General features: G+C 46.5%; 1 protein-coding gene across 1 annotated transcript in view; it reads left to right on the plus strand.

Moving 5' to 3' along the window:
* Nucleotides 1-15,156, plus strand: part of LOC142578449 (putative 4-coumarate--CoA ligase 1) — a 234,005-nt gene that overhangs the window by 42,827 nt on the left and 176,022 nt on the right. The window contains exons 2-3 of the mRNA XM_075687831.1: nt 5,855-6,056; nt 14,166-14,269. Of these exons, the coding sequence (XP_075543946.1) occupies nt 5,855-6,056; nt 14,166-14,269 (306 nt within the window). The remainder of the gene's footprint in view (nt 1-5,854; nt 6,057-14,165; nt 14,270-15,156) is intronic.

Raw genomic sequence — 15,156 nt, forward strand, 5'->3', positions numbered from 1 at the left:
ACATCACCACCTTTAGCCTATTTTTACGTGCACTGCAGGACAAACGCGTCTCTCAGCCACGTACAATTGCACCTGTCTTGCGCGATTCCAAAGTGTACCTGCGAATTTGTTATTCATCACCCCATCGAATTTTCAGTCATGTTCGACTGCACGTCCATGCCCTTGGCATCTACTCTGTAACTATAATGGTACACCGGTAATGTGCCCTACGCATAACATGGCAGGGAGAACGCCATGTTTAGAGCGGAGCTCTTAGGCGCACGTTCCTGCTTTGACAGTCTCTGTTTGTCGGTGTCGTACTTCGGTGTAACTGACCGAACGAGCACATCGAAAAATGAAAAAGCGAATGCGGAGGGCAGCGGGGGATGAAAGACGGTGACAGCAGAGAGCACGAGAAGGATAGCAGCTGAGGAGGTTGGAGAGGAAGCATGATGGGAAAGGCAGAGGACGCCACATTGAAGCACCAACAGATGGCGCTCATGTCCAGGCAACCATGGCAGCAGCCGTGCGGGGGGAAAAGAAAAAAAAAACTCGTGAGGCTGCAACATTGATACGGGGATGGATTATCCGCGAAGCTGTTTATGGTGCATACATGGGCTGCATGCACTATGAAGATATACATTTCCTTCATACGGCTCCACACTGCGTAGACACAAGCGCCGCTGCAGTCACCCCACGTCCCCTGCGTCTAGCGCACCCGATGCTGCAGCCCCACTGGCACCTCCGACGCGCATGATGTGATAACCACAGAAGCGCAGGTCATGTGACAGGCGCCGTCGCCGCACTCTTTCCTCCTTTCCCCCTACGTATCTACATTGCTGCAGTGCCGCCATCACACCATTTTCCCTTCTGTCCTACCATTCTCCATTCAAGCACCGCCTGCACCTCTGACGCGCCTGACGTTATAACCACAGAAGCACAGGCTACATACACAGGCGCCATCGTCACACTCTTTCCCCCACTCGCGCCAATGGCCGGCTGCGTGCCTTCCTGTACACGATACGGTGGCAGGCCGGACATGGTACCGGCTGTGGGAACGCATTGGCGACCAGACGCGCACATCGCGACCAGAGGAAAACAGCTTTGCTATAAAAAAACCGGAAAGCACGCCTTTTTGCAGCGTTCGCCGCAAGCGTTTTCCGGTAAAAATTACGAGTCCAGAAGCGGCAGTTGCCGGGTAGCAGGAAATGTGTGGCTGGTCTTTATATAGCGACGCTCGTCGAGGCTCTGCCAGTTAGTGCGCGAGGTGGATTTTTTGTAATATTCTTTCGTGTATGCTACTTCAACTGTGCTTACTATGATAAAGATCGCATCATTTTTTGAAATTTGTGCAGCAATGTGTATTTTTAAGTTTTGGTAATATAGTCCTTCAATAGGTTTTCAGTAAGCGCTGGATGGTACAGTGCGCTTTCAAAATATGTGTTAGCGATTCGTCAGTGCAATAGAAGCAGCACAGATTAGTTGCACTGAACTACCATGTTATAATTACGCCCATCAAAAGAGCATGCACAGCAGGAGAGAGCTTGGAATGGGTCTCACATGCAAGAACACATGCAGGTAAAGGGTTTAGGTGCAGTTTTTCTCAGAGAAGCTGTCAATGGCTAGCTTCGGCAAAAAATTGCATGCGTCTGTCGAGCCGTGTAGATAGGCAATTTCTCCCCACACGTGGGCCGATCGCGAAGATCGTGTAATACCGGGCTGATGCTCGGTGAAGGGGAAGCAGGCTTTAAGTACTACGCCAACACAACCCGCATTTCATATAAAGCTCCTAATTATAGATACTGAACTTGACCTTCGTCAGCCATGTTTGCATTCGCACCGCCCTCTCTTTGTTTGCGTTCCAAGGGCTTGCGTATTTCCTTTCCTTTCCGGCCCCTCTCTCGTGGTGGCGGCATAGGCGTATCCACCGGAGGGACGAGCAAGGCGGGCACTTGTCCCTCCCCCCCCCCCCGCGCTATTCTGAGGACTGGGAGGGCAAAGTAGGCCACTTGCCCACCGACTTTTGAAACCCGGGAATATATGAGACTGGAGTCCGAAGGAAGATACTCGGCTGTATAGAAATTGGTTTGAAGCACTGAGAATGGAGGTCTGGCTTCTCCACTAGCTGCACGTGAAACCTCGGCCACATTGGTTCTTCAGCGCACTCATCACTGCTATTTATACAGCACACAGAATCTCCTCTGTGACAGTCTGCAAGTTTCCTCACCTCTGCAAGGCTACAGTAGTCTTTCAAGTCTTAATCTGTATATTGATTCGGGCTACATGGCTTGTCAGAAATTCAATTGAACCTCAATAGTGCAATAGAGGTTCCTAGAACCTTTAAGAATGCTTTCGCTTATTTAGTACTGAAAGGTGTTCTCGTTAGGAACCTGAGCCAGCACGAATTGTTCGCTTCTCGCTGTCGGTAGTCTCCATCACGTCATACTGTACGTGCGTCGCACCATGCTCGTCACAGATGCATCTATCGCTTCGAGGGGAATTGTGCCCCTCCCCCCACCGTCAGAATTGAAAAGGAAATGTCGGCCATTTATCCGCCCCCCTACGCGCACGCGAAGAGGAGCGCTAACTGCTGCCAACTGCACAAATACAACAACAGCTGAGGCCGATTAGTCTATCAGAATTGGGCTCAGATAGGTACGATTTATTTATTACGTATCCCCTGTACTCGGGCCTCGCCTTCACCTGCTGCAGAAGGTGACGCGTTACTCCGCACTGTGCGGTGCGAGGTGCCTGTAGGACGTGCCTTGCAAGCCTGTATTGCTGAGTAAGCTATCGCTAGGCTGTCCAATACAAGTTTAATCTACCATCACTTGCATCAACGCCTGTTTGTTGGGGCCATCCAACCTAACTATCTTTAAAAACACAAAATCAATTTCGCTTTTATAATTTACCAGTATTTTAGCCATGTTACCTTTTTAACGATTTCGACGCTAGATTTTGCGACTCTTTTGCCTGTTTACGGCGGAGTTTACCATCAAGTAATCAGTGACATATTTACTAACTTTAATGAAAAGTTGCTGATATCTTAACTACTTAAAAGTTAGAAAGATTCCTTGGAAAATGGCCTTCAAAATCGAACGCGCTTTCATATTCAAAAGCCACTTGTAGGTGGCCGAAACTCCCTGTGTGATTCGTAGGCTCCTTGACCATGATGAACCAACGGTTGCCTTTCCTTTTGTAGCGTTCACATTGTGGTAGTGTTTCACAGGACAGTGGTCACCACAGCCTTGACATTGTGGTCACAAAGTTGAAGTTTATTTATTACTTACAAAACCTATCGAATGTGCATGTAATTGAATATTGTAAAACCTGTGTGATACCGCAGCGTTTAAACGTTGCTGGTTAAGCGGCGTCACTAAGTACATTCGATTGGTAGACGCTTGGCAAGCGTGTCAGTGAACTAATTTATCAAAACCAAGTGGAATAAATTTTACGTTCAGATTTAGAACAGGGCAGACAAATAAGAAATTTGGAGTGCGTAAAAGCGTAATTATCGGAACGGTTTAGCTCGTTCACGCGCGACTAATCAAATCGCTTCGTTTCTCACGCCTTTCAGACCAATCAGTACGTCACGCTGGATTTAAGCTAGATCAAGGGCGAGAATATGGAATATGGCTGATGGTGAGAGGCGAATCCACCAACTCTGCATTCGCGCGCGTTGCAGTAAAAATTGTGCTAAGGCGACGACAGCAGTCCCCACGTCCTCCAGTCTTGGGTATTTATGTGTGTATTTAGATCTGACCCAAGGACTGTTAGCTGCGTAAAACTTCCACAGCAAAAGCAAAAAGAAACTTGTGGTATTACGCGCGAAAACCCCCATCAGATTAGGGAGGCACGCCGGCTCCCTCCCGCACGGAAGGAGCCGGGTGATAGGGAGGTTGCGTAGGTGCCGCTAACCAAACCTGTGCTCCCCTTGTAAGGAACGCTCTGTGTTGGGCTTTGGGGTAAAGCATACGAAAAACGGTGGCTAGCCCTCCCACTCGAAAAATAGTTGGTATGTCACTGCGTGGCGTTCCGCTAAACGTGCTAGCCGCCAGTACCCAGAAGCGGAAAAAAATGCGAACCGTCCATGTGGCCCCGATGCCGCAGCCTTGGTACGTTTCACTGGAGCAACGGCCAGGTTCCAGAGGAAGGTTGTGGGGAACCAATTTTGTGTAGCCTGTGTTGTGTGTGACCACTTGTGGTTTTCGAGTCACCTCACAACGATTACGCCAGTGCGGGACATCGACCGACGCACGATCCCCTTCGCTGCCGCGGCAGTGAGCCAGTGTGTGCCTCTGAGCGCGGTGAGTAGCGTGTCTGTTCTACGTGCTGGGATTCGTTATTAAAAGGTGTCGTGCCGCGTTTTGCATCAATACATGCGTGCATATACCCCCCCCCCCTAGTGCCTCATCATCTTCGGAGGCTCAAGATCGTGCAGGAGCGACTAGCTGCGCCTCGCGTTCCATTTATGTGCATACGACGCCTGAGGCACGGCAATGGACAGCTTGCCGTAAAGACGCTTCGCTGGTCATCCACCTTTACAGAGAGGAAAGGCGCCGAATTTTTTTTTGTGTGCTTGTCGGCCTTCCTTGGCATCGCCTGAAACAATCTTGAAGGGGTAGTAGTTCATACTGAGGAAGCGATACTGTTGTATTTCTTTTCTTTTTCTTATTTGATAAAGCGCACGCTGTTTCACCGTATGTTACGTGGACAGCAAGTGTGCAGTAACAATACTGAGGGGTTAGGAATGAGTTCGGAGTTTAACGGTTCAGGCTGTTGCAGCGCTTTGCAATCTTTCTCTGCACAGTCATTTTTGAAACACGTTCATCGTGCTGGATTCGGCTGGAGCAGTGCCAAAGTCATTCAGTTATGCGCATGAGGGTAGTGAATGAAATGACGCTGGATGGGGTAATGGGGAGCGTTCGCTAAGCCGTTCCATGGGATCTTGTTAAGGGAGAAAGGAATTCCCGTTCGGTGCGGCTTTTCGACATGTGGTGCTTCAGAGGAGTGAGGACGGATAGTTGATTTCACAGGCGTGTGATGATCGGCGGCAGCTGGCCGCGCCTAACTTGAAATGCTTGCGCGGTGGGACGAAATGTCGCGTTGCTCCTGTTGGGACGGGAGCAGGCAAGCGCAAATAAAGGTTGAAAGCAAACATCTTTTGTTGTCGTGGATATCTGACTCCACTGTAGTGTGTGGAAAGTGACACAGGAGAGTTAGACCAGCCCTCTTAAAAAACTAGCGCTCCGAGATAGAGGCGTCTAGATGCAGCCGCTCCAGGCGCTGTTGAAGAAATGAAGTCTTTCTTTTAGCGAACGCCGAGTCTTCCATCGCACCGCCTTTGTGCACTTGAGACATCGAGGGGCGCTGTATCTGACGACCACCTATCAACATTACATCTTTAACTCCAGTATATCATGCCAACTTTGGTCATCCCCACTGGAATTGAATTGAATTGAATTATGGTTTTTACCGTGCCAAAACCCCTTTCTGATTAGGAGGCACGCCGTAGTGGAGGACTCCGGAAATTTCGACCAACTGGGGTTATTTAACGTGCACCTAAATCTAAGTACACGGGTGTTTTCGCATTTCGCCTCCATCGAAATGCCGCCGCCGTGGCCAGGATACGATCCCGCGACCTCGTGCTCAGCAGCCTAGCACCATAGCCACAGAGCAACCGCGGCGGGTATCCCCACTGGAGGCTTGTCGTCTCAGGAACGTACCCTTTCCCATTCTCGATGTTTAATGTTTACATATGTCTTGTTTACAGTACACTGCAAATTTTATGCTGGTCTCGGCTTTATGACAGAGAGCCGCTTACCTTCAAGTTTATGTATGGTAGACGTTTATTAGAATTGTTCTTTTTTCGCAGGTGGAGGGTTCTGTACGAACCACGAGGGGCGACTTATTGGCGTTGATGGAGAGCTATGCCGCTGGCTTCCAGCTGCACGGTGTTGGCCCGGGGGACCGCGTGTGCACTCACCTGAAGAACAGCGTGGAAAATCTCGCTGCCATGTATGGTTGTATCTTCACCGGGGCTACATTGGTGCTTGCGAAGACTTCTCTCACGGAAAGTGCGTAGATCATTAGCCATTAAAAATCTACCATTAAAACATTAAAATTCCCATTTATATTATCTAGTCTTCAATTATCACAAGGTAAGATAACAAGCTGTTGTCCGCACATTATTTTTGTTACCGCGAACTTGTGGGGTCACGACATTCTGTTTACATTTGCCGCTGGTGAAGGCTTTTCTCACCAAAAGCGTGCACGTTATTCGCAGCTGGAAATACCTACTAGTGCAGTTAACTTCTAATATTGTTTGCAAAAACAGTTTCCAGCTGCTCGGTGCATTCTCTTGCGGTTGCCATAGAAATGTGCTGTACGCTCTGCTTTAAAGCTTGAGACCACGCACAATGTGCTGACTGACCCGCCGCGGTGGCTTAGCGGCAACGTGGCTGCGCTGCTAAGCACGAGGTCGCGGGATCAAATCCCGGCCATGACGGCCGCATTTCGATGGCGGCGAATTGGAAAAACACCTGTGTCAGGTGCATTGGGGGCACGCTAAAATCCCCTGGTGCTAAAAATTATTCCGGTGTCGCTCACTACGCCTGAAATCTCTTAGATCGGCTTTTGCCAAGTAGCGACAAGTCCCTCCTCTCCTGCCACGGTTTCCCTCGCGGCTCGCGTCGGGCGCCATGTTCTTCCTGACGCAGTCCGGCGGCGAGGTTGTACGCGCTGTATGCACATCAACGGTATGCATTTGCAGTCACGGCTTTGCTGTGAGAGGCAGTAAAGGAACGTGGCAAATGAGTTAGGTGCTGGCAAGAAGGGAAACGTGCCAGTAGTGCGTTCCAGCTGTTATTCACGTGCTGTTTTCTCATAGGTGATGCGATCGGTGAAACTGCGTAGTCGTAGTGCGGCTGCCTAGTTCGTGAGGGAACTGTCACGCGCGCATTTTTGCATATGCAGAGTGTTATTGCATATGCTTCGATCAGTCACCCCTACGGAGTACGATGCAGAACTGCGCCTCCAGCTTTGCATGTCAAGCGTGGTATTGTAGAAATTTGCAATGGTTACTGGCCCGTGGCACAATTCAAAAGTGTGCCTGAAAACTTACGTGCGAGCGGTGCAATATTATTTTCGTACTTAGTAAACAGTGTGCATAACTCCTTCTCTGTCCTTGCTCACCATCCTCAGTCCCTCCCCTAGCCATGTTTTCCCTATCCGTCTTATTTCTGACGGCCGCAGCTTGTGTACACAAAACTTCATATAGCAAATACCGCGGTCGGCAGCGTCATTTTCTTTCGTTTTGTACGGTATTAAAACTAATACCGAATATCCTTTATGTTGCTGTTTAAATATTCAACAATAGCTTAAGTAAGCGATATTGAGTAGGGTGTAGCACTGAGTGGTTACGCGTCACTGGCGCTCAGGAACGAACTCATGATCACAAAGCCAAATTTTCCGCTCGTAGCCAAATCTGATTAGCGCTAATCAAACTGATACTGGGCTTTTTGAAACGTGCACTGCGCCTGCAGTTCTGCTATCTGTGCGTTTATTATGCGTAAATCATTGTCTCGAGGCGAAGAATGAAACATCGCAGCAGCGGGCAACAAGAAGCGTTTGAAAGGTGCGGTGACTTCCAGCAAACAGCGACAAATCTGCAGAAGTCACCTTCGATGAAAATCTGTAGCCGACACAGCAGCACACGCAAGATACAAGCGTGCTGACGCCATCGAGTTTAGTAGCTGGACTGGCTTAGGAAGAACGTGGCGGATGGAAGAATCTCCCAGCTGGAAGTGGGCGCTGTCCAAAGTAGTGCGTGAGCGGCGCCGCAAACATTTCCGTAATTAGCTTTTAAAGCTCATAAAGAGACTTTAACTATGGCATGCCTGGTACTCAAATCGTCGTTTTAGCACGTGAAACCCCAGAACTCAATCGGATGACTTTGTCGAGAAGAAGTCCTTACGGAAGTGAGGTTCGTAGGGTGAATAGCTAGACAGTCGCGATGTTCGGAATATTGTCTCCTATTAGTTACGGTCTTGGACACTGTAGCAAAAGTGTTAATGACAAAACGAGCTTTTTATTGGGAGAACCAGACCTCACAAAAACAGGCTACACTAAATGTACAACGATAGCGCCGAGCACAGTCAGCGATCCTAGAAAATTTGATCTGCGGGACAAGCAAGTGGGCTTTGTACGTGAGTCATCGAAAGTTCCAGAGTAATCGATGGTGCCCGCGTGTCTTCCAGAAAGTAGTACGCAATTCCCGTCCCAAGTAGAATGAGATTAGACAAAGTTCAGTAACAAGAGACAACCGACAGAACCGTCGATAACATTCGAGAAACTTCGAATACATTTAAGTGCGTCCTGCGCTCAGCGATGACCTTTAACATTTGTTAACCGGTGAAAAGCGGTCACAGGAGAAAGATAAACTATTGCGCGTGTCAATATTATCACGAAGCCACCGGCCAGTGGCTGAGCAGAGGTACAGGTGAAAAGCTTTTTGAATTCGGACCCCATTGTAGATACGTCTCTCACACCAATAGCAAAATGGGGCCGTATATGATTTTACAGCGGAGCTCTATCGGGCTCATTTCCAGCGTTTCGTGATGTGGGTAAACCAAAACGATGGCGTCTTCTATAGAGCCAGAACATCTTAAGCATACGGCAAAATTGTACCAGCCTATGTGTTCCAGCTGCGTGTGAGGCCAGATGTGTCAAAATGGATGATGGATGATGGTTTGATGCGTGGCGATCTACGCAAATAACCACAGTGCGGCCGTTGCACTCTATGCATAGCCGACGACGAGCGAGAGCCCTGCCTTGGAATGGGCTGACGCGTTCGCCGTGAAGACTGGGGGCGGAGTCGTCACCACCGTATACGCTTTTCCCGGAAACACCACCTTATGCTTATCAGGCACCTTATGCTTACGAAATACTTCGAGAAGGTGCCGTGTTCGTCTCTGGAATGTAGTGATGCTCGTCTGTGGAACAGGAAACATAGATTGTATTTCTGGACGAGATCGTATTTGGTAATGCGTGACAGCTTCAAATCTTATTAGTTGTTAACGTAGAAAGTTGCGCTAGTTGATCTTGACGCATTTGCTTTGACATGGCTACTAACGCTAACAAGACTAGCGAAAAAAAAGGTGGGAGTCCGACCTTTTTATTTGTGTGTCTTGTTAGCGCTAGTAACTATAGCACCACACATTGGTTGTGTTCTTTTTCATTGTTCTTTTTCTCTGCTAAAAAGTACGTCGGTTGGTTATCCTCCTACTATATTTGAAATAATGGGTGTTAATTGCCAAATTTGAGCTATGAGCCACCATTCGCAATAACACGGTTCAAAGAGCTATGCCCAAATCTGGATTAAGAGAGTAATATGCACAAAAAGAAGTTAAGTATTTTTAAGAAAGCCTGGTCAGATAACGGTACTTCGTGATTTGTGCGTCAGCCTCTTGAAGTTTCCCAGTTGCTCAGTTACCTCGGTGAATAGCCACACTACACCATGTTCACAGTAAGAAATTTTCCAGGAAATCTGCTCGCAATGTTTGCGGCGTAGTACTGGCTTTTTTGTGCCAACTTGGCATTGTACACTACTTGCTATGCATTGACTGTGAATTTATTTCTGCCACATTTATAGGAATTTTATGTTGAACAATTTTGGTCAGAAACTGTCACTCTTGTGTTTGTGTGTGGTGGCACAGAGTGTCCAATCAAGAGACCGGTATTGTAGTGTTTAGCCAAATGAGCGCCACATTTTTATCGAATGATTGAGATCAATAAAGAAAAAAAAATATTTTGTTAAATACCCAAAGTTTCAAAACGAGACTGGCTTTTTATACAGGGGTGATGTCGATAGAGCCAGCCCTCCTGAATTAAAAAAAAATTTGTTTGTGTGGAGCGCTCCGTCTTTCGTATCGTTTGCAGCGATGCGCCCTTCTTTCGAATGGTAGAGAAAGAAAGAAAAAAAAACAACGAATACGCACACGCGCGGAAAGCCACACCACCCTCAATTGCGCCACGCTTGCTTCTCTGTATCATTTGAAAGGCTTCGAAGTAAGAAAAATTGCCTGTTTAATTAATTGGACTCGGACTCGTCAAAATTCTAAGCCGGCTCACTCACACTAAGCATACTACAATATAATGCAACCTCGCTCCGGTTCAGTTTCTGTTCGCAAAACAGGCTCGGCCCAGTGCGCTTAGTTTTCTGTCTCCAATGTTACTTGTTTAGGTCGACAAATCAAATGAAACTCGCTCAGACTCACTTACAAAGTATAATTCTTACTTAAGGCTCTCTGATTGTGTTTCACTGAAATTTTACTCACCCGTGCTCACTGACACTCAATCGCGCGCTTTGATCGGAGTCGCAGCTGACTGATTGATGGGTGGGATTGTAGATACATGAAAGACGGTGACCACGTAATCTGAACAAGGCCATTTTAGTGGCTACTGTTAATATTATTATTATTATTATTATTCAAAAATTTGCTAGAATAATGTAGTGGCGCTTTGGTAATATAACATATTTTCGAAAAGATAGCACGTTCTCCCTTTCTGTTGAACACGAATAAAACCTCAAGTACACTTCTCTAAGAATACTGAACATTATTGTGCATGGAAGGAGAACTCTTTTTGACCTAGTCGGTTAATCCCAGTCTGTCTTTGATCAAAAATATGATGACGTTAAATGCGACCAGGAAGTCGGCATTCGGAATGCTCTTCTGAAAGAGCGGCAGTATAGATTTCAATGCGATTAGCATTCATTGGGTAGTTTGGCGTCTCTAAGCTATCTATCTACAATGCGATTAGCATTATTTGCCTACTTCAGCTATTTTGAGCTTGTCTATGAATCTAGCCTCCTGCACCAAACCAGTGGACCAAGTTGTCTATCTGCTTGGACCTTTAGGTGTGTGGTCGGGCTGTGTGTATGGACATTTCATCATCGTCATTCCTGCTTCGTCATCTCTTTCTCGTCGTACCATACTCATCAAGCCTTCAAAACACGACGTAGTGACCCAGGTCGCCTCATAGATTACGCCACTAGGTATGTGTGGTAATGATGTCATCGTGGTGGTTGCATCGTAGCATTTCCAGATTTGTCATCTGACTCTCGTCATGCCATCGTTGTCATACAGTGGTCATATGTTGCTACACCACTGTCATGATGCCATGGTGGTCATTCAATCGTCGTCATTGAAGCTTCGTGAATTGGTTCTTGTCATGTCGTCATCACGCCTTCTACTCCCACCCAGTGGTGCTTGTCTAACACCTTGGGCTACTACGCGTGTTCACGTCGTGGTTATGACTTCAAAATAGTTACATCGCTCTCCTCTAAGCCCTTTCAGCTGACTATCGTCATGCCATCTTCGTCATCCAGTGATCGTGCATTGATCGTCACACCGAAGTCTTGATTTCGTCATGAGATCTTCCATTGTCGTTATTCTAACATTGTCATTCAACTCTAGAAATGGCATCCTCGTCAGGGCATCACCCTCACACAGTCATCGTCATATCAGTCGTTATGCTGTCGTCCTCAAATCGGCTTTTTGCCGTCGTCATTGTTCAGCAGCGTCAGTCAATTGACTTTACATCGTCTTTGTCGTTTGATTTTTTTTTGACATCAATATCTCCACTGTATAGCAATCATACTCTCGTCATTCAATCGTGTTTATGCAATCGTTGTCATGCCGTCAGCTCAAGACAGTAGTATAAAGTTTGTAAACAGAGATAAGCTGCCTCAGAAAGGCTGGCCAACCTTTCGACAGGAGGACATATCTTCGTCAAAGGCGGCCTCGTCATCCTCGGCATGCTAGTTTTAGAGGGTTAGTGCAGTGACGTCACGTGCGAGTGTTGTCGGTGGTGGTTGGTTATAAAGGGAGAGACTTCAGAGGTAATAAGCGCTGTGGCCTGACGTCTGTGAGCGTCGTTCCCAAGACGAGGGGACAAGAGCGGGAGATCGGGAAGGCGGGGAGAAAAGAAAAGAAATAAAAGAAGAAAAGAAAACCCATAGGGATACTAAAAGGAAAAAATAATAAAAGGAGAAAGAAAAAAAAACAAAAAGGAAGGAGGGGGCATGGGAGGGCATTGGGGAAGAGAGAGGTTAGGGAGCATTCAGAGGTGTCATTGGAGGCATGTTTTTGTGGCATTAGAAGAGCCGGTGAGGCGGTCAGTGGGTGACTAACACAACAAACAAAAAAAAACATGAGTTGAAAGAGTGATTTGCCTAGTATAGCAGCAATGCGTCAAGTAGTTTTAAGTAGTTGAGATGGTGACAATGCCATCGCCATCACTACCGAAGCTGTTTAATAGCACATGACAATTGCAATGTGATTGTGGTTGTTCTGCCGTCATGGCCTTTCCATCATTCTCATTCCAGCTTCGTTATTCATTCTGGTTATGTCATTGTCGTCACACACATACTCTTCGGACATTCGTCTATACCCTCGATGTGATATCGTCTTTCTCATTTCATCATCGTCGCTCCAGATCCGTCATCCGATATTTCTCACGACGTCGTCATTCCATCGTTGCCAAACATTCATCGTCACGCCATTGTCGCTGTGCCCTCGTCATCATCACACTGTGTCGTTAGCATTGTCATGCATGCCATCGTCGTCAATGCGTCGTCTTCTACAGTGGTCGCCACGCATCCATTGCCATAGTTTTCTTGTAATGCGGTTGTAGTTCCCGCATCACCGTAATACTAAATTTGTCGCGTAACTCTCGGCAGACAGTCATCGTTACTCTTTCGTCTTATCATCGTCACTACTACTTAAACATCCTTACATTGTCGCCGTGGCATCATTGTCTGCCCGCCCTCGTCGTTCCACAAACATCAACAGTTCTTAGACATTCTACTGTATTTATGATTTCCCGTTCAATCGTGATTTTACGCCGCCGTTGTCTTGCGCATTACTTCGTCGCCGTGCATGCGGTGTCCTGCCATCGTGGTCGTCTTATTATCGTCTATACAGTTTCTTCATACAGCTGTCCTCAACGTCATCCTCACGGATTCGCCTTCATGGAGGCGTCCTGATAAACTTATCATCAATCTATTGTCTTCCTGCCTTAAATGCCTTCACGCTTTAGTGATTATACTATCGTCATCATTGCAGAATTATCAGCTCAGTTTTGTTATGCAGTAATCATTATGGCGCCTTACCGGTACCATCGACTTAACTCCTTCTTGGCCATTGTATCATCGCCACTGCCTCGTTCTCATGCCGCCGTCGTTATTCCTACATGCTCGTCGTGACCTCGGAAAACAGTCTCAAGCAAAGTTGGCCAGTACCAAATGCAGTCAATTTCGCATGCAGCCGAAACATCGACTTCTCAGAATAACCGCTACAAATTGTCAATAGACGTCTCTTCACTGTTCAGCACTTTAGCGGGTCATTACAGTGTCCGAATGTTAATATTATTACCATCGACAGCAATCGTGACGTCAATTGTGCAACTACATTTTTTTTTGCCGACGCTCCTTAACTGTTCTTTAGTTTAATGAATGAGCATCTGCAGGATACGGCAACAAATAGTGTTCTCGTCAAATATATCCCGACCGGAATAACACAATGATCTGTGCTAGTCTCGCTGATGTGTTCTTATGTTATTTGTTTCTTGCATGTTGAACAGTTTTGCAATTTTTGTCACAGTGGCGATACTACAGCTACAATTTCAGATCACAATATGGTGAATTCGACGGATAAGAAATTATTCAAGGTCGTTACTCCTTTAGATTACAGCGAATGTGCTAACACTTAACGTTACATAAACTACCTACACCACAATAGGTTATTGCACAATGCTTCCATTACAGTAGCAACATGCTATCTTGATTGTTGAAGAAGAAGAGACAGTTCTTTCGCAAACTGTAATCTTAACTGAAGCCGTCGCGGCTCCTTTTCATAAAGTGAGAAAACTAGCCACTTCGAACTCAAACAGAAAAACTTACTCCGGGAAGTAGAAAAAAAGTAAAGGAAGTGCACCAATAAACAATCAATTCCTACTTATTATTTTTCTTTCTTGTGACACTGACACTGCATAGTTCTTCATCCATGTATTTGGTGAAATATTTCGCAAAATATAGGCAACGGCACCTTAAACGTTTTTCTCTTAGGCAATGATCTCGCAATTTTATTTTTGGTACACATCTTGGGATCTATTCATTTGTGCAGATGAACTACGTGGTCAGATCATCGACAGCGACAGCACGCACGTTCTCACAGACGTTGAATTGACTGAGAAAGTGAAGAACGCAACTTCGAACCTCAAACTTAAGGTATGCAGATAGCAGACATAAAATGTCTGAACTATGTAAGAACAAGTCGTTCTGAGAGAGTTACCACCACTTTTCTGTATTAGGCATGGTTCAAGTACCAATTACCTTGGGCGGATCTCCGAGATAACGCAGGCTAATAATGTGAGCATATATATATATATATATATATATATATATATATATATCTTGCAACGCCAAGTTTATGGGGTGCTATTTGGATCCATGACATTAAACCTACATTTCCAAGTTGGTAGAGTGCATGAAGCCTGCTGCACGTGTTCCGGGATAGGCTCACGTGCCGTGATATGGACGTAAGCCGGCCAGGGCAACACTGTGCCCCCGCCCCTGGGAACGCACGTCCGGTATTGCGCCATGTCCGGGATTGGTGCACACATTCCTGCCACCTATAGGGATTTTAGCCGACCAGAGTTACCCCTCGGGGAAAGGCATGTATGGTTTTGCACTATCTGGGGGATTGGTTCACACATTCCTGTAGCCCATACGGACATAACACGGCCAGGGTGCCCCCCCCCCCCCACCCAACCCCGAGGAAACCATACGGAGATGCATACAGGGGCTAGAGGTAAACAGCTTCGTTGTAATAAACGAATTCAAAGTCATTCATTTTTGCTTTCGGTTAAGAATTATTGGGCCTAAGGCGCACTCGAGCTCTCCATTTGTAGCTTTTAATTTGAGGTCCTTTCCCCAAAGTTGTTGTAAGGAAAAAATAAAGGAATTTTAGTTTTAATGAACCATCGATATCACCGTCATGTTTTTGCTTCATAGATCGGTATTAGGTTAACTTTGTTTTGTGCGTCAGTTATTTTACAACTATACTTACGTCTCCAAGTTCGATCCGTACAGGTACAGTATTTGCCGCGCAACGT

This window comes from Dermacentor variabilis, chromosome 4, assembly GCF_050947875.1.
Source record: "Dermacentor variabilis isolate Ectoservices chromosome 4, ASM5094787v1, whole genome shotgun sequence".
Lineage (NCBI taxonomy): Eukaryota > Metazoa > Arthropoda > Arachnida > Ixodida > Ixodidae > Dermacentor > Dermacentor variabilis.